At 44.8% G+C, this 25,510-nt stretch overlaps 1 protein-coding gene across 2 annotated transcripts in view; it reads left to right on the top strand.

Annotated features, from left to right (window-relative positions):
* RCOR1 (REST corepressor 1) overlaps positions 1–25,015 on the top strand; it is a 146,288-nt gene extending 121,273 nt beyond the window's left edge. The window contains exons 8-13 of one of the 2 annotated variants that reach the window (XM_064292942.1): positions 745–823; positions 4,622–4,816; positions 9,718–9,795; positions 10,027–10,084; positions 10,737–10,966; positions 14,458–25,015. In XM_064292942.1, coding sequence (XP_064149012.1) covers positions 745–823; positions 4,622–4,816; positions 9,718–9,795; positions 10,027–10,084; positions 10,737–10,966; positions 14,458–14,499 — 682 coding nt within the window. In that variant the 3' untranslated portion in view covers positions 14,500–25,015. The remainder of the gene's footprint in view (positions 1–744; positions 824–4,621; positions 4,817–9,717; positions 9,796–10,026; positions 10,085–10,736; positions 10,967–14,457) is intronic. The other variant, XM_064292943.1, reaches the window with a different exon arrangement.
* The last annotated feature ends 495 nt before the right edge of the window (positions 25,016–25,510 follow it).

Below are 25,510 nucleotides of genomic sequence, written 5' to 3'. Positions count from 1 at the left end.
TTCAGATAGGGATTGGACTGGACTATGGAATAGAAAATGATCCTGGTGAGGAGCGAGCTTCTTGGATCAAGTAGTCACATGAGACTATGTGGGCAGCTTCTGTGTGGAGGGGAGATGAGAGGGCAGAGGGGGTCAGGAGCTGGCCGAATGGACACGAAAATAAGAGCAGCTAGGAGTGTATATATATATAGCAAGGTGTATATAAATTTTTATATGAGGGACTGACTTGATTTGTAAACTTTCACTAAAAGCACAATAAAAGAAAATTTTTTTTAATGAATTTTTACTTCTTGGCAAGTTTGCTTCCAGTGCATTGGGACTTCATTCTTACTACATTCTTATAAAATTTTACATAATTTCTCTGTTATATTTAATGATCATGTCTTAGCCCTCCAGTAGATAATTATGGGGAAATAAAGTAAATTTCTTTGAAATTTGATATTCTGCAGCTGAGGGTTCATTCCTTTGGTATAGAAAACACTTCAGAAATATAAAGCATTAGTATTTGAGACCCGGTTTGGGTGGTTAGAAGTCTTTTTCAATATTTTTTCATCATTTAGACTAAAAGAACTATGGAGTTACTAGTATTTCATTTGAATTGTAAAAATGCTTTTATCTCAGCAGGCTGAAAACATACACTAATTTTTTATTACATCTGCCATTAAATCAATTTATTGCTTATATTTTTATAATTAATAGAAGTAGTACAAAATAATCTTTCAGTAACTTGTTCTTGTCTTCCAGTGAGGATGAACTGGAAGAAACAAATGGAAATAACCCCATTGACATTGAGGTTGATCAAAACAAGGAAAGCAAAAAGGAGGTATATTTTTGTGTATTGTTCAGATGAAGTAAAACATTCTGCTTACTCACTCTGTTCAGTATCTTAAGTGCTGTCTATAAAGGATTGTGATACGACTTTTTAAACAATACTAACTTGGCTCTGGAGTCCTTGGGTGATGTAAATGGTTAACACACTATCAGTTGGCAGTTCACGTCCACCCAGAGGTACCTTGTTAAGATAGGCCTGGTGATCTGCTTTCAATCAGCCATTGAAAATCCTATGAAGCATAGTTCTCCTGTGACACACATTGGGTTGCTGTGAGTTGGAATCAACTTGATATGGCAACTCGACAAACTTGCTTTATAGAACTTAGAATTTTGTTTGCCAAGAAAGATTAATGACAGAAGCCTTAAAGAAGAAAATAGCATTTATGACAGTGAGTAAAGATTTTGCCTGATAGGTAGCAGTCCTAACTGCTTTATTTTCTAAGGCTTTAGCTTAGTAGGTTAGAAAGTGGCGCTGGTGAGACCAGGCTACATATATCTCCACAAGAGCCAGGTTGGCTCCTCTCTGGGCCCACTGGGATCTGTACACTCTGGGTCATGAGGTGACTGCAGGGGCTCGCAGGTTCAGTGCAGGCCTGTTGTTACTCAGAAATAACAGTGAATGTCATGAGACAGCCAGGACCATCACCTCTCACACAGTGAATTTTTTAATATCTCTCATCTTAAAAATCATTATGTAAGACATCTAAACATTTTTATTTATTGTGTTGTTGTTGAGAATATACACAGCAAAGCATACACCAACTCAACAGTTTCTACATGTACAATTCAGTGACATTGATCACATTCTTGAAGTTGTACAACCGTTCTTATCTTCCTTTTTGGAACTGTTCTTCCCTCATTAACATAAAGTCACTGCTCCCTAAGGTTCCTGTCTAGTCTTTCAAGTTGCTATTGTCAATTTGCTCCCATATAGATAGTTCTTAAAAGAGCATAATGCTTAAGGCAGACATTATTTACTAGTTAAGCTAAACTATTGTTTGGTTTTAAGAAGACTTCAGGGGATATTTTTGGTTTCAGGTTTAAAGATTATCTGAGGGCAATCGTTTCAGGGGTTCATCCACCCTCCATGGCTCCAGAAAGTCTGGAGTTCATGAGACTTAAATTCTGATCCGTACTTTCCCCCTTTTGATCAGGATTTTTCTACAGAATCTTTGATCAAAATGTTCAGTAATGGTAGCCAGGCACCATCCAGTTCTTCTGGCCTTATAGCAAAGGAGGCAGTTCAGCCACACATTCCATTTCCTCCTCCTATTCCTGACTGTCCTTCTTCTGTTGCTCAGGCTGCGCAGAGATTTTTTAATCTCTGGATTCAAGGGGCGTGTGAATCCCTACAGTTATACATGACTTTCACTTGTATTTGCAAAAATATTTTTCTGAAGACAGTCTATAGTTTCAATAAAATTCTCACAGGATTCTCTGTCCCCCAAGGTATGAGAACAGCTATTCTAGACCTGAAAAAAAAATCTAAACATACTTAAGCTTTAAAATTTCATCAATAATACATACTTTTTATAGACAAAGTAGGAAATGCAGCTAAATAAGAAGAAAATTAAAATTATAGTATTACTCAAAACCACTGTTTCGGTGACTATCTTTCCACACAGTTTTCTTTGTAAAATATGTACGCATTTGTACATAATTCTGACTCCGTACTTACTTCTTAAAAATATACATGGGATCTTAATATATCATATTTTGTATCCTTTTACATTTACTCTACTTTGAACATATTTTTATGTCAAATATATTTTTATGCATAGCTACATATGATTCCATCATACAGATCTACCATAACTTAGTTAATCCTATATGGATTTCTGTGTTTTGTTTTTCTCCCTGATTTTTATAAACAATGCTGAAATGATGATCTCGTAATTATCTGTACCCTTAATTTTTTCTATTAGAGTTATTTTTTGAAAGTTGAGCAGTTAGGTCAAAGTGTTCTATACACGTTTTTAAAGCTTCTTTTGATAAAAATTTTTGATACTTATCACTAGTTGGAGACCGGTAACCTTCTCTGAGTGGCACTCTTGCCAGTGGTTTATATTGTTGTTAGTTGCTATCGAGTTGGCTCCAACTTAGGATGACCTTATGTGTAACAGAAGGAGAGATTGCCCAGTCCTGTGACATCTTTGTGATCCTTGGTACGTTTTGATCGTTGGTATGAGTCCATTCTGGCTGTTGTGTCCGTTCATCTTAAGAAGGGTTTCCCTTGTTTTTGCTGACTCTCTCCTTAAACATAGTGTCCTTTTTTTAGAGATTAGTCTTTCCTGATGGTGTGTCCAAAGTAAGTGAGCCGAAGTCTTGCCATCCTCACTTGTAAGGAGCATTCTGGTTATATTTGTTCTAAGGCTGATCTCTTTGTTCATCTGGAAGTTGGAAGTTCATGGTATATTCCTTATTTTTTGCCAACCCACAGTTTGAATGCATTAATTATTCTTCTGTCTCCCTTTTTCATTGTTCAGCTTTTGCATGCTTATGAGGCAATTAAAAAGACCATGGCTTGAGGTAGGTGCACCTTAGTCATCAGAGTGACATCTTTGCTTTTTAACACTTCAAGGAGTTCTTTTGCAGCAGATTTGCCCAGTGCAAAGCATCATATGATTTCTCGATTTCTGCTTCCATGGGTGTTGATTTTGAATCCAAGGAGAATGAAATCCTTGACAGCTTCAATTTTTCCTCCATTTATCATTATGTTTATCTGTCCAGTTGTCAGGATTTTCATTTTCTTTATGTTGAGGTGTAACCCATATTGAAGGCTGTAGTCTTTGATCTTTATCAGTAAGTGCTTCAGGTCCTCTTCACTTTCTACAAGCAAGATTGTGTCACCTTTGTATCACAGGTTATTAATGAGTCTTCCTCCAATCCTGATGCCTTGTTCTTCTTCATCTAGTCCAGCTTCTCAGATTAGTTGCTTAGCATACAGATTGAATAAGTATGGTGAAAGGATACAACCCTGACACACACTTTTCCTGATTTTAGATCACACAGTATCCCCTCGTACTGTTCAAACAACTGCCTCTTGGTCTTTGTACAGGTTCTGCATGAGCACAATTAAGTGTTCTGGATTTTACTGCCTTTTATTTCTGAAGGTTTTGCTTTTAGAAAAACACTTAAAAAACTAGTAGCAGTCACCTATTTAAAAATAATACCATGTAGTTTTTGAAGCAAGTTGTACAAATTGCCCTAAAAGTTAAGTGCTATCCAAAAAGAAAAGGTGTGTAAAAAGTCATCATTTCATATCGAAGTTTATATTTCTTAATGGCAAGATTTAAAAAAGTACTATGGATCTTTTTACATGTACTGAAACATTTTTCTCTCTGTGGCCATGTGTCCATCTATGCTGCTAGGGACTGTTAAGATAAAATAGCTCCCTAGTCTTAAAAACAATAAAAACCTTACAGGGCCGCAAACCTTACCAGAGGGAAATACTGATTGTTTTTTTTTTTTCCTTCCTGTATACTACAGGAAGTTGAGAATATACTGTGCCCCAAAAGAATTCTCACCATAAGAGGCTTAACGTGAAAGAGTAAGCGTGTATCTGCACAAGAGCGAAATGGAATTCACTTGGAGTGTTTAGTCAAATTTCAGTAGCCAACGTTTTGCCTGTTAACTGCCTGTCACAGTCCGTAGGTGGTAATTACGGTACGGGATGGTGTTCGTCTTACACTCTTTGGAGTCGTGTTAAGGAAATATGTTCATTACTACTCCTTTGACATTAAGTTTTATTTTTTAAGAGTCTAATTAGTCAAATATGTGTATCATGCAGGTACCCCCAACTGAGACAGTTCCTCAGGTCAAAAAAGAAAAACATAGCACGCAAGCTAAAAATAGAGCCAAGAGGAAACCTCCAAAAGGAATGTTTCTTTCTCAAGAAGATGTAGAGGCCGTTTCTGCTAATGCCACGGCTGCAGCCACGGTGCTGAGACAGCTGGACCTGGAACTGGTTTCAATCAAACGACAGGTGGGTTTCTGTCAGCCCGGGCCGGAGTAAAGTGATGAACCAGCACTTCAGACGTGCTTTCATTTACACACACGCATATGTTCTCTTGCCACAATTTCACTTTATTTTTAAGGAATTAATAGAAGATTATTGGGTACTGTCTTTTGTTTTGTTTTTAAATTGAATTATTTCAGTTTAAAGCCTATCAATCTATATAATCTTAAGTGTGTGTGTGTGTGTGTCTATCTAAGGGATGTTTTACAAAGTGGATATACCCATGTAACCTCCATTCAAATCAAGAAATGGGATTCTGCCCCGAGTTCCTTCACCCCATCGCTGTCCTCAAGAAACGCAGCATCGCTTCAAAAGCTCCACTCATGCCCCCTGTTCACTACCCTTTGCTCTCAGTGCCAAAAACCAAACCACTTGCCTTTGAGTCACTTCCAACTCATAGCTGTCCTATGTAGAAATGGCTCATTACTTCTTATCTGATTGCATAATACATTTAAACTGAAAATTCAACCTAATAGCCTAATATTGTCCTTTTATTAGTTTGTGTCTGCTCTCCTTCCTTCCCTTTAGAATTCAAAGCAAATTGTGGGTTGATGGTTTACTGTTAGATTTTGCTGCTTTTGCCTTATTTGTTGAGTTTGATGGTTTCCTTGAAAGGTTAAATTGGAGGCCAACTGTCATTTCACAGTTGAGAAGAATGAGGCCTGTGGCCCAGTCTTAGTTCAGCTTTCAGAAGGAAGCACAGACTAGGACCACAGAATCAGACGCTCTGCTTCTTAGCTTGGCTGCTGGCACAGCTGCACTCTAATCTTGAGAATCACTTGATCTTTCTCGGCCTCTTTTAAAATGCAGAGATTAATCCTGGCTGCCTGGTCTCACAGGCTCTGAGGGCTGCTGTGAGTGAGAGCAGAGTTTCAGCTCTCTTCACGCTGGGAGAGCTCTGGTTGGGATGGGAGCTCCGGCCCGCATTTCCGTCTGCCTCATTTCCCCCTCTGCTGAGTGAGCTCCTAGTGCTTGCTGTTTGATGTTAATACATCCAGGAAAGAAAGGGGAGAGCCCCTTCATCCATGAAGTGTTACTGGCTCTGTAGTACAGAGGTGTTATGGCTCTGTAGTATGTGGTAGGTAAGAGAGTTCTGTTTTTCACAGCAGGGTCAGGAGCCGGAATTGTTTTATTTGAAGGTAGCTATTCAAAGTTTACATTGATGGAGAGAGAGAGTTTAGGGTCTAACTTAGTAAGGGACGAATTAGGATTGTTTCTTTCCACAACATTTCAGTACTGCATTCCAGCAGTGAGTTCACTGCCAGGTGTACTTCTAGACTCAAAATGGCCGTCACTCACATAGAGGGTGTTTTATTCTGGAGCAGTGAGTTCACTGCCAGGTGTACTTCTAGACTCAAAATGGCCATCGGTCACATAGAGGGTGTTTTATTCTGGATGCCTCCCACTTTTGGTGGTGTATCAGCTAGGAAAATGTTTGCCTGAAAATAACAGGAAACCTGACAACAGCCTGAACAGTTAAGGTTTATTTTTCTCACCTAACAAGACGTGCTGCCATCAGCAATTGCTAGCTTTAGTTCATGTGTTCAGTGATGCTCTCAGGGACCCAGGCTCTTTCTGTTTTTCTACCCCACCATACTTAGCTTATTAGCTTTTCAGCTTAATTGTTGCCTCATGTCTGAAGCTGCAGAGTCATTTCACAACCGTCACATCTGCATTCAGGGCAGTAAGAAGAGGAGCTGGAGGTAGAGCTCATCCATCTGTCCCTCTTATCAGGAAAAGCAGCAGCCTTTTCAGAAACTCCTGGCAGATTTCTGCACACGACTTCTTGGCAGAGCTTTGCAATATGGCTCCTCCTCGCTCCCAAGGATGCTGTCCGTCTCCAGAGAAGGAAGATATAAGTGGGAGGAGAGCTAGAAACGTCTGTTAGATTAGCCAGCAGACAGTATCTGCTGCGTTGGATTTTTCTCTGAGTGGAGAGTGAAAAGGTGTGACATTAGAGAGGAGTCACTGTGCATGTAATAAAGTAGAAAAAAGAAAGTCATGTTTGATTGGGAGGTCCTAGATTAGGCACCAGACCAAAAAAAAATGCCTTTTTTTAATGCTGATAACTTTTGTATCCTAGTTCTTCGCCAGCTTGATGCCACTCTGGCTTCCTTTCCAACTGGTGTGATGTTGGCAACTAGCCCCCAGTCTTACTCGGATTAGTAGATACTGGATCTTTCTGATACAGAAAATGCCTCAGGAAGAGAGATGCAGGCTGATGAGAACGTAGACGCTACCCTTTGGTTCAGAACTTGTGGGTGTTTTACTTTGTAGCCATTCATTTAATCTCTGCTGCTTCATTGATTTAAGGCAGAAAATGCATGTGTTAAACATGCATGTTGATTTGTTTGGAAAATGCATGTTATTTAATCACAGGGGAAAAAATCCACTTTGTAGTTTATATCAACAGAGAATAGAGTAACGCATCTAACTGTAATGCTGGGAGGCTTGCAGTACTCTAGACTCCTGATGTTTGAGAATTGGCTTATTATTCCTTGTCGGAAGTTTCTAAGTCCAGGTGTTGTCTTACGGGGCATTCAGTGACCGTCATCTGAATACTATGTAGTATCTTATGGGCTGTTGGTAACTGAAAGAGCACGGGGTGAAAGTCTTCAAGATTACGCAGGCCAAACCAATAGTCATATATGGCATTTAAATTTAGGTGAATTAAAATTGAAAAAATTAAGAAGTCAGTTCCTCAGTCACACTAGTCACTTTTCAAGTGCTCAGTAGCAACATGTGGCTAGTGGCTACCATATTGGACAGCACAGCTTTAGAATATTTCCATCATTGCAGAAAGTTTCTTTGGGCAATTTCTTTGGGTTTAAGAGCTTGGCATGAATTTCCTATTGTGTAAATTTTAAATTAAAACAAATTTCACCAACTTGAGGTACCCATTTATGCTTTTACTGTAGAGTAAAATTTGTGCCCATTTCCTGTATTTATCTTTTCAGTTGTCTTTATGCTCTCATTTGGCATTAGTACAAAAAGATACAAAGTATGCTATACTTCTGGTAGATTCTGAGGTTCTTACGAATGGTAAACAGTCACAGTCTGATCGTTAGCAGTGCTGCTGGTTCTTGTTTACTTGGCCACTGGCCCAACGACATGGAGAATCTTCACCCCGGCCCGACTCCACCTTTTAAACCTTTTGGAAGAAGTAAAACATAGGAAAGAATGTGTGAAACTGGAATTCTGTGAAGTGTAAGCACTTGGAAAAAATTCAACTCTGGAATTCTTTAACATTGTAAAAGTTTTTAAAATGAAGCTAAGAGCAAGAATTGTTACGAGGTATCTGAATGGCTGTCTCCCCCTACCCCACCCCCACCCCAGTCCTCTTTTACCCCTCCTGTTTTGGATTGAATTATGTCCCCCCTAAAATGTGTGTCATCTTGGCTAGGCCATGATTCCCAGTATTTTGTGGTTCTCCACCATTTTGTCATGTGATGTGATTTTCCTATGTGTTATAAATCCTTCCTCTATGATGCTGAGATGGGATTAGAGGCAGGTATGTTAATGAGGCCGGACTCAATCTAAAAAACTAGTTTTTATCTTGAGTCAGTCTCATTTGAGATATAAAAGAAGCAAGTAGAGAGACAGAGGGACCTCGTGCCACCAAGAAAGTAGGGCCAGGAGCAGAGCGTGTCCTTTAGACCTGGGGTTCCTGTGTGGAGAAGCTCCTAGTCCAGGAGAAGATTGATGACAAGGACTTTACTCCATAGCAAACAGAGAGAGAAAGCCTTCCCCTGGAGCTGACGCCCTGAATTCCAACTTCTAGCCTACTAGAAAGTGAGAGAATAAACTTGTTTGTTGAAGTCATCTGCTTGTGGTATTTCTGTTATAGCAGCACTAAGATACCTTTGCCACTTCTAAAGTCCTGCTTTTCTTCCTTTGCCTTGATAAGATTTCTTCTGTGAGGGGCGCTTTCTACTCATGAGTGTCATTGATGTTTTCCTTGGGTAAATCAACCAGTATTTCCCCCTGCTTTCTGTTTGCTTGTGTGATTATTCAGAGACGACAGATGTCAGAGTTCTTGTAGTGCGTCACTCAGAATTGCCCCTCTGCTTAGAGCTGAGAGAAAAGGGCATGCTTCTGTGACCAGCTTGTTCAGAAGCCCGTGGGGTGAGGGAGAGAAGGCTCAGCCATGGGCCGGTGGGTTGGTTGGTGGTATTCACGTCTTTCTTTTGATTAGGCAAGGGCAGTGAGAGATTAGAGGCATGAAGTCACAGCAATAATGTAGGAAAAGATAATTGTGAGAAAATGAAAACAGTTACAGTTGATCCAAGTCAGGCTTGTGGTAAATACCCTGGCATGCAGCCTCCTTTTTTTCTCCCCGTTGTGAGTCTGCCCACAGGCGTTTTTGCCCTGTGTAGAACCAGTGCTGCCTGGGCCTAGACACCCAGTGCTAGGAGCTCAGTGAGGCCATCTGTGTGGTTCTGCTGTAAACACTGGTCTCTGTGGAGGTCACGTGCCTCTTCTGCCTCCTGGGGCTGCTCTGTTACTCCAGTTCTGTGGTGTAGGAATCCCAGACATCTCCACTGTCTGTGTGTCAGACCCCAGGTACACAACTGCTGCTGGTCAGGTGATCGCCTCAAACAGTGGATTAGGACTGTGTGCAAAGGAGCTTTTTCACCACTTCCCCCTCCTTCCTGCTTGTCCCTTGTCTGTTTGCTCTAAGCAAGCCCATTAAGGACTCTAGTATATGCTCTCAAAAGATAATATAGAGATCTTAAATTTTGTCTATGAAGAAGTCAGGAACTTATTTGCTCTTGGTTTTTTGTTTTAGGTTTTTTAGTTCTTGATTTTTTTTTTCATATCTTTATACAAGTTTTTCATTTTAAAATAAAATCTTTTTTCCTTCTTAGATTCAGAACATTAAACAGACGAACAGTGCGCTTAAAGAGAAACTTGATGGTGGAATAGAACCGTATCGACTTCCAGAGGTAGGATTATCTTAACATCACCTCAGGAGTCATCCAGGTTTTACATGGTCAGGAATTTGGTTATCTGTGTAATGCATCTCCATATACATCTCTTGGAAGGGCATAGATATAATTTTATAAACCTAGTTGATATTAACATTCTAATATGAGAAAAAGGAAGATGCGTTTGTCCTCATACGGACATACTCACTCTAAATGTAATGTGCTAATAGGACTTGTTTGGATATCTAGGTCGTTCAGAAGTTTAACGCACGTTGGACCACAGAAGAGCAGCTTCTTGCCGTACAAGGTATGGGAAAGGTTCTCTTCAGACCAGTTGAGCAGCAACGATAGCTTTTAGGGAAAAGTTAGGCCCTGCCCTGTTCTCAGCACATCATTTGTTTTGAAACGGATTCTTAGAGGATTGCATTCTTTTAGTGGACATTTCTGCAAATTACTACATTCCCTTATTTTGCTTTCTCATGGCTCACAAGTTATACAAATTAACTTGGGAGCCTCAGTTTCTAAGGTATATTTTATTTGAGCAGTTGCTTGTTCAGCTCTGAATAGTGAGCAAGAACAAAACCCTGAAAGAAGCAGACACGGAGTGTTGAGATTCTGAGATCGGAGCTGTTCTGGACCTGGGGAGCCTAGAAGGGAGGATACAATGTATTCAGAGCTGTAGGGTAACTGTCGGTGACTTCACTTGTCCTGTGGCGCATGAGGGGAAGACATTGATTCCTTAATGACAGGTTCGCGCTGAACTTCTTTGATCCGTCATCTGCAGGATATGTCTAGAGTAGCCAACTGCTTCTTTCCACGGATATAATACACTAAGATAGTGCCTGCTATTAAAAGCTGTGTTTATTTATCTGGATAAGGGCTAAGTCTCAATTGTGTTTTTTAAAAAATTGTTTTTCTTTTGTATTGAAAAAAAAAAAAATGCTCTCTTACATCCTTAGCCATCAGGAAATATGGCCGAGATTTTCAGGCAATCTCAGATGTGATTGGGAACAAATCAGTGGTACAAGTGAAAAACTTTTTTGTAAATTACCGACGCCGCTTCAACATAGATGAAGTTTTACAAGAATGGGAGGCAGAACATGGCAAAGAAGAGACCAATGGGCCCAGTAACCAGAAACCTGTAAAGTCCCCGGATAATTCTATTAAGATGCCTGAAGAGGAAGACGAGGTAAATCTGAAACAACACAATCTCTTCTCTGCCAGGTTCATGCTCACTATTCCAGTTAATTGCTAAATTGATGACCCTTTCAGCTGTGGAAACCCTGGTGGCGTAGTGGTGAAGAGCTACGGCTGCTAACCAAGAGGTCGGCAGTTCCAATCCACCAGGTGCTCCTTGGAAACTCTATGGGGCAGCTCTACTCTGTCCTATAGGGTCACTTTGAGTCAGAATCAGCTCAACAGTGATAGGTTTGGTTTTGGTTTTGTTCAGCTATAGAAATATTTTTAGGTTTCAGCTATGTTGTTAGCTTGACTTCTACCTGTAAAGACCATAGTATGTTTGTTGACTCAATTCTTGGTCACTGTGTATATTATTCACACTTTAATGTTTGCATAAATTCTTAATTCCATCCTGGTTTTCTCCAGCCACAAAATATTCCACGTTATCATTATCTTCTTAAATACAGTATAAATTCTGCCATAAAACAATAGGCCAGGTAGGAAGTGTCAAAAAGAAAAAAAAACTCAGTTATGTAAAATACGAGTTTACTGGGTGAGTCTGCGTACTTAGTCAACAGGAGCTCCTGGGGCCTGTCTCTGCTCTCTGGCTCACCCAGGCTTTGATGCTGTTGGGGGCTACCTGGCTTCAGTATTGATGGGGACAATTCTGGGTCCTGTGACTGGCTGGAGCTTCAGGACAGTGGCTCATATTCTAGTAATCTCCAGGATAGTGGCGCCAATGTCATCAGCCCCGTCAGCAGAGATTAGGCAGGAAGATTACTGAGGCTGCAGGGACCCATCTGCTACCTCCCTGTCTCCTGTGACAGGGTTGCTTGCCACTTTGTCATCTAGCCGGACCTTCCCTATTACATACCTACCACCCCCACTTGCCACAGAAGAGGAGAATGGAGGCTGGCCGTAGACAGGAAGGAATCACCAGTCGCTGCACATCTGACTTTGTTCAGTGACGTGGTCATGTAAGCATAACTTAAGCTTTATAAGGAAAGTCACTTTCTCGTCAGAGTGTTCCCAAACTGTGCAGGAGTGATTGAGCATGGAAGTGTCCCCTAAGGAAGATGGCATCCCCCCATCTGCAGTGCCTTCCTGCCAGTTAGTTAGGAGAGGGCCTCGAGCACCTTACTTCCATCTGTCAGAAAAGTGTTGGCATAGATTGATTTTGTTAGATCGGACTGTGTAGAGCCTTCCACCAGAATAGCTTTGTAATAAGTATACAGAATCTGTGCTATCGATACTGTGAGAGGCACCCTGTGACCACGCCACCCCCCTACCACCCACCAATGCCTGGCCCAGCCTGACACCCATGAACGTAAGAGCAAAATGACTATGTTTTCATCTGTTGCCACTGATTTTGTTCCAGTGCTAATTACTTCTTTAGCAACAAATTGCTGTTGTTGTTGTTAGGTGCTGTCGAGTCAGTTCCGACTCATAGTGACCCTGTGTACAACAGAAGGAAACACTGCCCGGTCCTGAGCCATCCTTACAATCATTTATATGCTTGAGCTCATTGTTGCAGCCACTGTGTCAATCCACAACAGATTAATTTTCCTGAAGTCCTGGACTTAATTTAGGAAGCATTGAAGCGATGGGGATTCCTGGGGCAGGAACATCAAAATTTGCAAAAAATGAGCACTTTCTTCCATGTGTATTTTCAGCTTCAGTCCCAGGGTTACTAGAAGCAGAAATAAGAAACTGGCCATGAACCCTCTTCAGATTTAATCAGAACGGGTGTTAGTAGGTAGGGCTGATGTGAAAAATCTGACAGTAAGTTTAAGACCAAAGTCGTCACCTTTTCCTTATGTATACATTTCTTCTTTCTCTTCTGCCTGGTGCATTTACTGACAGACTCAGATGCGTCTAGTTCCTTTATTGGTGGCTCAGAAGGCCCGTCCTTACTGATGGCGCCCACTTACCAAGTTGATTGCACATCACAGTACCCATATGACGGTCTCTTGTAGTGTTGGTCATCCATAACTAGACCTCCCACCGAGCAGCAGATCTTAGTTATCCTCCACCTTTCTCTTCAAAAAGAACAGGAGATAAGTAGGATGGTATTATCTAACTCACCTTTAATGAGTACTCTTTATATTCTCTTTAAAAACTTTCCACCCTTTTAGTCGTTTAAAACACACACATTCCTCTATTTCCTTTTATTTAGTTCTTTTATGCTTCTTACAGCACCAGCCTTCTGCCTCCCCCTCCCAGTTTTTTGTTCTCCATATGTTAGTTTGCGGAAGGAAATTAATCTGTAATGAGCAGCTGCTTCTCCTTGTCTACCCAGGGCCTAAGGGAACTTGTTAGAATGCTGGTTAATTGTCTTTCTGGGCAGTGCTTAGAAGTTGGCGTCTTTGTTACTTGACAAATCTGTTTATCCCATGGGTCAAGCAGCTAGGAGAGAGGTGGGCTGGTGGCCTGTCTGCCCCCTGCCGTGATGCAGTACCGACAGGGAGGAGGAAGAGCATCAGAAGTGCCATACGGTCTACATTCTGTTAACAGTGGTCTGTCAGTTACAGGCTTCAAGGGATGAGTCTATTCCCTTTAGGGCTAAGAAGGGAGGTAGCCCAAGGGTTTGAGCTTTGGAGATTCCAAGCTCTCTGAGGTGACCAAGGACGGGGTACCACATAGGGTGGGATCACATCCAACCTCACATTCAAGAAAGGACATGGAGGTTTACTAAAAATGACAGGAGTGGAGAGAAAGAGCCTTACTTGAAATTATGAAATGACTGAATGTATTATCAGTGAGGAGAAATCTCCTGACTTAGCTAACAACAGTTCTAGTCAGTTGTGATTCCTTCCAGTGGGAGGAACAGCAGTCTTCAGGCTTTTGGATTCATAGCCCAGTTGTTTTCCTAGCCATGTGACCCATGTGTTGGTACTCATGGAACCTTTAGATTTGGGTCCAGGAGACAAGTTGTGAAAAGTGCAATAGGGAGTTAAGGAAGTGCCTTTGAATCCTTTAAAGAAAACCCTGCACTCGTATGTGTCTATGTATGTCTGACCCAGCAGAGCCAGAAGCTCTTGTTTAGTGAGGTGGCCCCTCTAGCCAGCGTGAATGGTCATGATTGCTGCGTACCTTGAGCATTACTGTTTGCCATATTTTCTGCTAACATGCCACTTACAGATCTTCTCATTTCATCCTGTGACGTACATCTCATTATTATGTACGTTCTGCAGGTGAGGAAACTGATGCTCAAAAAGAAATGATACTTGTCCAAGGTTACACAGCTAGAAAGTGGCAGAGCCAGGATTTGAGCCCTAGACACCTGGCTGTCAAGGCCTTGCTCCCACCCTGCCCTGTGCCAGCCTTGCTTGGCGCAGCTGTCGCCACAGGCCCTGCCCTTAGGGGTGTGTGGGTTTGTACCACACTGGGTTTGCAGTAGGTGTGGGGGAGTGCTCCTGCCCTGCCTCTTTCCGTGGGCCAGAGTTAGCGGTTCCTGTTGTTTACCTGCTCTCTCTGATTCTCTTTTTTTCTTCTGCTCAGGCTGCTTCTGTTCTCGACGTCAGATATGCATCTGCCTCCTGAGACCCTCTGGTAGCTTTGGACACTCGGGTGGACTACTGCATCATCAGGAAATCAGGTATTACTGGACATCACCTAGCCATCTGCATCACATCTCTGTGGACAAGCAGCTATTACCAAAAAAGGCATATACTTTAGTCCTGTGCTACATCTGCCTTAATTCTTTGCTCGTTCCTCCATGTCGGCACCACTTCCCGGAGAGCTCCATGCGTCTTTCACATTCTGCCTCAACACTGGGGAGGCCTCCCGTGACTCGGGGTGCGCCTCCTCAGCCGGAGCCCCGTGCCCCACCGACGGCAGCTCTTCCCAGTCAGCAGCTTCAGAACAGGTCGTTGGCCTGGAAGGCTCGACCTTGTTCCTGCATGGCTTGCAACTTCTACTTTGTGCATAATGTAATTTTCAGAGTAACTGTGACCCTGTTGGCCTTCTAGAAAGTTTCTCATGTTCTTTTCTGAGGCAACCACCTCAGTGATACCACGCGTCTTTGGAAATCACAATACCATGGCCGACTGCGTTGTGACCTTTATCGCGCCAAGCGTCCTGACACAACTCCCATCCCCTAAACTGTGGATAGAATCATGGTTGATAAATTTCATCGGCTTAAATCTCCCCCTTCTCCCTTCCCAAGTGGTAGAACGCTCGGTCACAGCATCTGTCTTTGGACAGTGTAGCCTAAAGGGAGTGTGAACCTCAGAGCTTTCTGCCTTCTCTTCAACATTGTAATCCCAGGATGGGTGCCCCCTCGTCTTCGCTGACCCCACCCCATCCCCACCACCCCGCCTCCAAGAGATTGGGTCCAAACCACTGTACCTGGTGCTTGTACATTTGGAATTGGTGCCTTCTCCTTTTGGCAACCATAGTATGAGTCCTTTTTCTGTTTCAGTGTCTTATTTCTTCTTGAAAGTTTATTGCTTGCCAAAGATGACATCGCTGGGATTAGGAGACGGAGAGCTTGCTGCAGGTTCTGGCGGAATGCGGATGGAAATGTCAGCTTAGCTCAGTAAAGGGTGTTGAGTCGCTGGTGATAGTTTTGTAAAAGCTGCATGTTTTTTATTCCTGTTCTGTTGGGATGCCTGGCCTGTTCCCCGGCACGCCGCGTATCCCTTTGTGTCCTTCACACGCAGATGCGATCACACACGCACCATCTCCTCGCTTCAAGTCAGAATTCAGGGCTGAAGAGTGAACTTCCTGGTCTAGTATAAGACCAGGATGAGCAGAAACAATCTACAGAGCAGGAGGTAATGCCTTTTGGTTGGACAAGTAGAAATTTCTAGTAAATCTTCCAGGATTGTTTTGGTGTCTGTATGGGACTGTGGGTCTGCTGAAGGACTGCATTCTAAGGTAGCCTCGCCCCTGCCCGTGGTCCCTTCAGCCTGCATTAAATAATGTCAGAGGAGCCTTTTTTCCTTTTTCTTCTTTTTGTTGCATCATTTAGTTAAATACTTTTTTGCTTTTAATACCAAAAAGAGAAAAACGCAGGTGCTTCAAGGCATAAACAGAATTCTTCAGAATTTAAAATATGCAATTAGAATTTGATGTGTTTTGAATCCCAAGCACCTTGCCTTTTTTTTTTTTTTTAAAGTAAGTCAGCTGATTTTTTTCTTTAGAAAGAGAATCAGCTAGAACCTTAGGTTGTTTGGAATTCTTTTTTTTTTTTTCCCCAGAAAGCTGGAGAAGGGTCACTCAGGAGGGGGAGTGAATAGCCTCTCCGAGCTTTTGCAGCCTTGTACTGCACTTGGCGTCTGTTGGTCAAGTAAAAGCCTGTGAAGAATAGCAGCAGAGGGGGCGGAGGGCAGTCACAGCCCGCTTTTCCTACCTGGAGACAGGTAGCCAAATAACACTAGCAATGACGTAGGCTTTTGTTTTTGTGTTTATCGTGAGCCTGCTATGTAACTGAAAAACGGCAAGAGAGCCGCGTGGGGAGAAGTGGGGTAGTTTTTGCACGTCTTTTAAAGGGGACACTAAGGCATGAACAGACGCTTTAGGCTCTCCTTGCTTCTCAAGACCTCCTTCCCCCTGATGGGATCAGCAGGCAGCTTGCTGCAGTGGGTTTCCACTCTGCCAGTGGGGCTGTTCCTCTTCACGCCCAGGCTGTTTTCCTTAAGAATTGATCCTTCCCGGCAGGCAACGCTTGAAAGCTGGATGGATATCCTCAGTCAGCATGGCAGGCAGGCCGGCTGTGCCAGGCCTTTCTCTGTGTTCTGCACGGTCCCCTCACTCGCTCCTGGCACCGAGTGGCCTCCCATCCTGAAGAGTCACTGCTCTGCTGGTGTACTTAGGAGCATTGCAGTGGGATTTAGGCTTTCTCTCCAAGGTCATGTCCTTATTGTTTGACAGAAAGAGAAAAGATGGTTGTCTTTGCCTGACTGCCTTTGTTGGAGCTTCATGCATAAGATAGCACTGTGTTTTAAACTTTTCTTCGTGACACTGTCTTGCGATGATGTTGTAAATGCAAGAAATCACCTAGCTTTAAAAGTTACGTGGTTTGGTCTCATTTCTGTGAAGACCCTTCTTAACATATCAAGAATGAGGTGCGTCAGCAGGCAGCGTTGGGATGTGAGGGTCCACAGTGATAACTGCTTAAGATGGAATGTTCACTTAAGCTTTGTCTTCGTAAAAAATTATCAATGTGAATGTCATAATTATATATATTTTTGTGGAAAATTTCTCCTAAGTATAAGTTATTGTGCAAAATATAGTATCATTGAAGCAAATGATAGTTTAACTTTTAGTTTAGAAATCCTAAAAGATAGAAATTGTATTGCATATGCATTAAAAGTTTGTTTTATTTAATTTTATATAGATGTGTAAAGTGTTAGGTAAACGTTTTTTTTTTTCACTTACCATTTAAACACCTTGTTACTTGAATATTGTGTTAACTGGTCTGAAGCAGTGATCGATTTTGTACTAGAGCGCTTTGACCCCAGGACCCCATGCCTCAGTCGTGCTGGTAGATTAGCAACAGCGCACAGTCGGGTGCCAGCGGCGGCAGAGCCGAGGCTGGTGGAGCACGTCCGCTGTGCTGTCTTGGTGAGTTGGACCTGCCAAGACTCCAGCTCCTCAAAATGGGTTTTGGTAGTTTTTCATTTGTAAGACCCTTTGATGGCCACAAACCTCTAATCAAAAACAAGATGAAAAAATTGTTTAGTTTTAAAAGCTTACTGTGGTGGACTAATTAAGCGGTTGTTTTCTGTGTATATAAAGTTTCCTCAAATATCACACACCACTATAAGTGTGCTCATTGTCACTTTAAATTTCAACTACGTCCTATTTTTCTCTTTCTAAATATCAGATGTACTATTGGTATAATTGCACACCAAAAATAAGCCAAACAGTGCATTACACTAACTGGACCCCTGTTGATGTGAGCAAAGGAGAGATGGGGCCAGCTCCCAGGAGGGCCTGGCACTCCACCTGTCCAGCCTGTTTCCAAATCTAGTGGCCCAGGACTCAAGCTTTTCATATCAAGGGAAACTTTGCCTCGAATTGACGCAAGGTAGTTAGCTAATCCGATCTAGTGATCTCGTGCAATGCTCGGAAACAAACCCTCTTCCTGCCACTCCTGGATCTCTGCAGCTTTCCCCGGTTACAGTAAAGCACAATGCCGTAAAGTCACAGCTCAGCACGGTGCCGTAAAGTCACAGCTCAGAAGGACGGTCAGTATAGTCTATGCATGTTGTATCATAATGAGTGTTTACAGTCAACTCCTCCTAAAGAGAAACTTTATACTGGAGTGGATAGGATCCCATTATGTAGACTTCTCAACTTTGCTAAGTGCTTTTTAGATTGCTTAAAAATTTTCAAGATTTTAAAAGATGTATAAGGTTAAGTTCACAGATACAATGGAAATGCTGTATATCTTTTGAAGTGATAAAATCCACGTTGGAATTTTAAAGAAAATACATTGTAATAATGCTGTTGTAATATTTTAATGTCTCTGCCTGTTTTCTATTTCAGCACAGTCATTGTGGTGAATGTCAATAGCATTATAATTGCTTAGCCATTGAATGATAACATTGGTTAGTGGAAATTGGAAAATTTATTTGTGAAATTCTGCAGAATTCATTTTTCTATTTCCAATATTTGCTGAAGTTAAATAAAAATTTTCAAGGCATTGATGTAATAAAATATGAAAGAAAAAAAAATTTTTTTCTGCACCCCCATTCTCCATCAAAGCAGTGTCCACCCTAATACAGAACAGGTAGTTTCTTCCCTTTGCATCGGGTCTTGGGGTTTCTACTGTATCATTTTTGCAGACTTAAGCCCTGTGGAAACACACCAGGGAAGCCTTTTGTTTTTTAGCCTTCAGCTCCACCTGAACTACATTTTCCTTTCTGTGAGAAACCTTACGTGGTTGGGATCAAATGGCGGTTTGTGAGTGTATAAGGTTTGCAATAGTTTGATGGCTTAAATGAAAAGGTTCAGTAAGAGAAAAATTTTTTCCCATTAGTGGTTTTATACCCCAGCATGTCCAGGCTTTGACCCCTGGAGGCTGGCCCCTCCACAACCCCCAGCTATGGCTGTGAAGAGGCAGGGACCACCGCCTTGGCCACCTCTGGTCAGTCCACAGTGGGCGCTTACAGCATCCATTGGCCGTCACAGTTTTCATCTATGGTCTCCCTTTTTTTTAAGCTGGATTTGGTTAGATAACTACTGTGAGAACTGGACACCCAAATCCAGTGTGGCCTCGAACAGTGTTTAAAATAGGGAGATGGGATCCCTGTATGACTTAGGGTAGAAGGGAGTATACACGACAGGGCCTGCCATCTAGAAAACTGAACGTACATTCCAGGTTATAGCATTAAGTGTCTTGGGAGAGAGTACCGGGCTGTGGAAGTGCCGGGGAGGAAGGGATCGGCCCGCTCATGCCTTCAAGGAGTGGATGACTCTCCAGAGCTAACCCTGGGGGAGGATACCGTCTCCTGGGATGAGACCTGGGTGGTGCCTGGGAGTGGAGGGCTGAGGCTCAGCAACCCCCGTGACAACAGGTGCTAAGGCCAGACCCTGGACTTCCCTGCAGGGAGACAGGGGAAGGGAGGCCAACAGGGAGTCAGCCCAGCAAGGGGGGATGGTTGGGGAGGTGGCCCGTTGTCAAATGCCACAGGTGTCTCCTAGGATGGGCTCCACCTTTGTTGCCTTAGAAAAATAACTTCAGATGACTGCTAAGGGCGGGACGTGGAGGGTGTTCAGGAGGTATTGAAGGAAAGGACCTTTTAGACACTTGGACAGACCAGCACTTGTGGATAGCCATAGATTAGAAAGGGTTAGGAGACAAGTCATGAGGCCCGAAATCAAGGACGTGTGAGAGGTGAGTCCAGGCTGCCTTCCTTGAAACTAGGAGGAAAGAACCCCTGCACAGCTGCCTCTGTGCCCACACATCTCCTTCCAGCCTCACACAGATACCGCTGACCACTCCTCACATGGGGGCAGCAGGAGGCAGGAGCTCAGGCACCTGCAGCCTGCAAACAGGTGGGTGCCCTGGGGGGCAGCCTTTGGGTGGGGGCTTGGGGTGCTCCTCTGCTGTCCTGCAGGCAACAGGTTTCCGGGCAGTTCTCTGGGCTCCGCCCCTTGCGGCCCACAGCAGTGACCAGTTTTCTTCATCCTCCACTCTCACTTCCAAAATCAAGCTCTTCACTCACAGACCCTCATCTCAGGCTCTGCTTCCGGGTAAAATCTAGGTCAAGACCACCTGCACAAGTGAGAAGAATTTCTGTATCCCCACCAGCCCAGTGCTGCTGGGTAACTTCTTTTGCAGGGAGGGGTATTGAGAGCACCTACAAAGGGAAGGGAAGGGCAATGCTCATGTTGGGATTGCCAGCTTCTAGAGGCTTCCTTCACATCTTGCACTAAGAAGAGGAGTGGGCTGTGCAGCCCGAGGCCAGCTCTCCGCATTCTCTGTGAGTGTAGCCTCCTTGCGTTGTGCTCTCCAGGTGCTGGGCGCTGACTCCTACAGTGAGCGAGGTGGACAAAACCTCCCCAGGGGTGGTTTAAAATGTTGAATTGGCAAATGTGTTATATATATATTTTACAACAATAAAAACAAACAAACTTGTTGCTGAGTTTATTGAATCTCTTCCCGGCAGATCTCAAGCCCTGCCTATCACTCCACAGCTGCGTCATGCTTGGGCCATCGTTTGAGCTGAGACTGGCCACTGGGTGGTCCAGATGTGCTCATTGGTTCTGGGCTGGATGGAATCAGTACCCCAGGTAGCTGGCAAGCACACTTCCCCCTGTCCTGGAAGTAGCAGGTGGAGGCCTTAAAGAAAACAGACACCAGCACACACAACCTCTACGCCAGCCCTGTACCTGGGCTGGCAAACAGCAGCCTTTCCATATCAGGACACGTGTCTAAAATTGCTTCATTGTTTTGTATCAGCTTCATGGTATTCTTTTAATGGCTATAACAATCTTCCTAAAACTGCCATCTGTTGATGGACACAGGATCGCCATTCATAGCATCAGAGGACTGGAAATAACCCGCATGGTTTTGCACAGCTGTACATGTCCTTGTAGAATAAACATCTAGAATTGGAGTTTCTGGGTCAGAAGACCTGCTCACTCGACAGTTGATCTGGATTGCCGAATTGCCTCCTACAGGAGCTGTAGCAGTGTCCCATGCGTCTGCCCTGAGTGAGGAGCCAGCTCCGCACCCCCTTCCTAGCACTGGTGATGAGACGCTTTATGAGGTTTGCAGCCCAGCAGACTGAGCTCCTTGAAGTCAGGGCTGTCACGTGTCTCTCAGTCCCAAGAGCTGGCGGTGACCGGCTCTGAGTGCCTGGTCCAGGACTGGGTGCTGGGAGCACTGCAGAGGAAGAGAAATGCCTGCTGGGCTCGCGCTTGCAGGAACAAGGCTCCACTGTGGCTTCTGATCGACTCCTGGGGAGTGCGAGGCGCAGCTGCCAGTTCCTGGTATCCAGAGAAGGATCAGCTGAGCTTTGGGGTTTTCTTAGGCCCTTGGCTTGTTTTATTGAGCAATCTGCTGTTCAGCTATTTATTGCCAAAGTAATGAGAAAAGAATTCAAATTAAAGATCTGGTAATGGTAGACCTGGAATGTACTGAAGAGTGCAGCACAGATTCTGGCTCTCAGGTCCGCCGCTCCCATCCATTACTCACTGTGCACCTCCCTCCCGTGGAGAGATGGTCGGATGGTAAGTGTGATCGCGTGTTGGCAGCCACTTCAGCTGAGATGCAGGCAGGAGAGCTCTTCAGAGCCAAGTGAGAGGCGGGTAGGGACATGTCCTGCATGCGGGCTCTTGGGGAAAGCTACATGGACGGAGGTGACAGCTGAAGAGTGACCAGCATCTGGCCCAGGAGAGAGCAACTCCAGGAGACCCGGCAGTTTTCCTGGGACGAGCCGGCCCCCATGGTGAAGTCAGGGCTCTGTTTCCTCCTCATCCAATGAAGGGGGTTAGAATTTCCTGTGGTTCCCCAACCTAACCTGGTACCCACCCAGGCCGGGTTCCCCTGCAGACACTGCAGCCTTGGGGGCGGGGTGCGGCGTCCTCTTCCGTCATCCCCATTGACGGAGTCAGAGACGAGCGGGTCCAGCCAAGGCACGGATGACACTCTGCAGGCTCAACCTCTCTGTACAAGTCCACTCGCACAGGCCTGGGCAGACTCGGACATTAGCTCTCGAGGTGGGCGCCAGGTCACCCTAACCTTCACTCACCAGTGTTTGGCCCAAGCAGGGAACCTTGCTGGGTAGCCTCCTACTCTTCCTGCAAAGACTTTGTGTAACAAAGGTACTTTGAGTGTGGTGGCTCATGGCATTTAATTGATTCAATAGAGTTAGCAATAAGTAAGTCTTTTTTTCATTGTAAGAAATATAACACATTGCCAATTCAACATTTTAACCAGTCTTTATACTGTGAATAATTGTGTACAGCAAGTTATTTGTGTTTGTTTTAGTCATAATTGCTTATTTAAGATCTGTCCTCTAGGGACCGAACATGCGATACTTTATTTAATCATCACAGCAGTCTCTGGAGTAGGAACTATTGTTCTCCCTGTTTGTAGAGGAGGAAACCAACACTGAGATCAGCCTGTGTTGTCCAAGGTCGTACAAGTGGAAAAGGCCAGAATCGGAACTAGACAAAATAGAGCCTTGGCTCCAGGGTGCGGCCTCTTCTCCTGGACCAGGGAGGCTACACTGCGCCCTCACTACGCAAGATCCATGTGACCTCAGCCACTCCCTTACCTCCTGGCCTTCCCTCACTTGTGCCTCAGGGATCTGGCCGCCTGAGGAGGGTGAGCTAAGTAAGAGAATCCATGTAAAAACTTCTGCCCAGTTGCTGCGCATGGAATAGGTGCTGGATCAATGTCTGATACATTCGTTCTGTGACGGTTAATTTCGTGTGTCACCTTGGCTAGGCCATGGTGCCCAGTTGTTCGCTCAAACACTAGATGCTGTTACAAAGAGAGTCGCGTGTGCTTAAATCAGTTGGCTTCAAGGAAAGCAGATCACCCTCCATAATGTGGATACGCCTTATTGAATCAGTTGAAGGCCCTAAGAGCAAAAGGGGTGTTTTCTCGAGGCAGCATTCTGTCTCTAGACCGTGAATAGATATTTTTGCCAAAATTCCTCCACTTCTCCCGTCGAATGACCTATGGATTTTGGGTTTGGGATCATAAGACTGAAGGAGTCTCTAGTCAGTCAGCTGACATACAGATTTGGAACTAGCCAGCCCCCCACAACTGCATGAGCCAATTCCTTCAAGTCAACCAACCTCTCTCTGATTATACTCTGACTGGTTCTGTTTCTCTAAAGAGTCTTAAGACACATTCTATAAAGAAAAGTCTTGGGGTTGTGTTTCTGGCATCTTCTATGGGGCAGAGTAACTGCCGAGCTTTCCCAGCTCATCGGCCTCCACAGGAAGCCTCGCTTCTTGAGCACACCACCTCTAATCTTAGCCCCAGAGCAGTGGTCTGCTGTGTTTTTGATGGCATACTCTGTTGGTAGAGTGTTCTGGCGATGCACTGGCAGCGTGTCTGCATTCATGTATAACTGTGTACAGGTGCTATTTGTGGTCAGTTCAATTTTAGTAAAACTGACAAGCTGTTTTCTTCCCACACCCACTGTTCTAGACGACTCAGTCACACTGGCAGTCCCTTGCCATCGTTAGTCTGTGGCATGGGACTGCCTGGGATGTTAAACAGGCAGGATGGCACTTTTCTAATGAAGAAACTAAGGCCCAATGGGTTGATGTGACTTGCCCAAAGTCACTTGGCCCATAAGTAGCAGTTGGGCTGGAGACCTGGGTGCCAGCTTCAAGACAGACCTCCTGCCAGGGGGCCTGGGTGCCACAGCAGCTCGGAAGTGGAGAAGAGGTGGGCTGGGGCATCGAGGTGTGGGTTTGAGTGTTTCCACTCGAGGTTTGACCCATGGCTGAGCCTGCCCTAAGCCCCCCGTAGTCCCTGCAGAGTGCAGCTGCCAACTCCCCCTCAGTCTCAGTCACAGGCCTGAGGGCCACTTGAGGGATGTCCTTTCTAGCCTTATGCAACGGAAGGTCCTTCTCCAAAGCCTCCTGCATAGTCCTCTCCAGGTTGCCTGCCAGCCTCTTACAGGCCTTGATTTCCCCTCACCAGGACCGTGACAGTAGATGTGGCTCATTGTCCGGCTTGTAGCAGAGCCTGTTGTTATTGTTAGCTGCCATCGAGTTGGCCCCTGACTCGTGGTGACCCTATGCACAATGGGATGAAATGCTACCCAGCCTTGCACAGCTACCGTCATGTGTTGTGGATCAGAGCATTGTGTTCCATCAGGTTTTCACTGGCTGATTTTCAGAAGTAGACTGCCAGACCTTTCTTCCTAGTCCATCTTAGTCTGAAAGCTCCACTGAAACCTGTTCAGCATCATAGCAGCACACAGGCCTTCGATGACAGACAGGTGGTGGCTGTGCGCGAGGGGCGTTGGCTGGGAAAGGACCTGGGTCTCCCGCATCGAAGGCTTCTACCGCTGAACCACCACCGCCTCTGTAGCAGAGCACCTGCTGGAAAACACAAGTGGGTAGACCTACTAGAGCTGGCATCGTGCCCTCCTTGTTGGCGAAGTCCTGGTCATCCCCCCACCACCGATCCACCTCTCCGCCACGGCTCCATCCAAATTGGACTCTGCCATTTCCCCATCTCATCCTTTTTGGGCCCTTGTTGAAATGCCAGCCAGCCATTGATTCGATCCTACAGGTTCCGTCCTCCCTAAAGTGTGATGTCTGGTTCCTCTCTCTAACCCAGAACCCTGAGCCTGAGTACCTGGGGGTGTTCAGTGAACAGCTCACTGTCAGCACCATGAAGCCAGGGGCTGGATGAGTCCTTGGTGCTACTGATCAGTCACCGCAGCAGGGCCAGTCTGGCCCTCCGCATACCCTGGGAGGAGGACCTCCGCGTACCCTGGGCGGAGGGGTAGGCCCTTCCTCGTGAACTCTGCACTTGGTCTACTTTGATCAGTGGAGCATCCGCAAGAGGGACGTAAGCAGAGCTTGGAAAGCACTGTGCTTTAGGGCTTGCCCCTTGCTGCAGAGATGTCTGCCTCCCAGTGAAGAAGCTCCTTTGGGAGACTGGGGTGGGGAGTTGGGAGGTGGGGGTGGTGCTGCACCAATCACTAAGCTGGTGAAACAGTCCATCCTAGACCACAGAGTTATTGTGAACAAATCAAATGCAGAGGGGAGTGGGACCCAGGCACTGTGACAAAGCTTAGGCCACAGAAGGGGGCTGTCACTCAGCTCCTTGGTGCCAGGGTGCTGCTGGGTCCACAGCTTTCGGGGGCTGGGCCACTTGGCTTGGAGCTGCAGGGTGGGGGAGGGGAGTGTGCACTTCTGCCTGCCTCAGGCCAGATGGCCACCTCCTCAAGCCACAGGGAGTCACTTGGAACGGCCCCCCTGAGACCTGCCCCTGGCTTATTGGGGGAGGAGGAGGCTGCTGGGGCCTTCTTGGCAGCTGCTCCCAACAGCCCTCTAAACTCATAAAGTCTGGGGCCTGCTGGTTGACTGCCTTTTTTATTAAGGAGATTCAGAATTG

This window comes from Loxodonta africana, chromosome 10 (assembly GCF_030014295.1).
Source record: "Loxodonta africana isolate mLoxAfr1 chromosome 10, mLoxAfr1.hap2, whole genome shotgun sequence".
NCBI classification, from domain to species: domain Eukaryota; kingdom Metazoa; phylum Chordata; class Mammalia; order Proboscidea; family Elephantidae; genus Loxodonta; species Loxodonta africana.
This window is presented reverse-complemented; position numbering and strand designations above follow the sequence as displayed.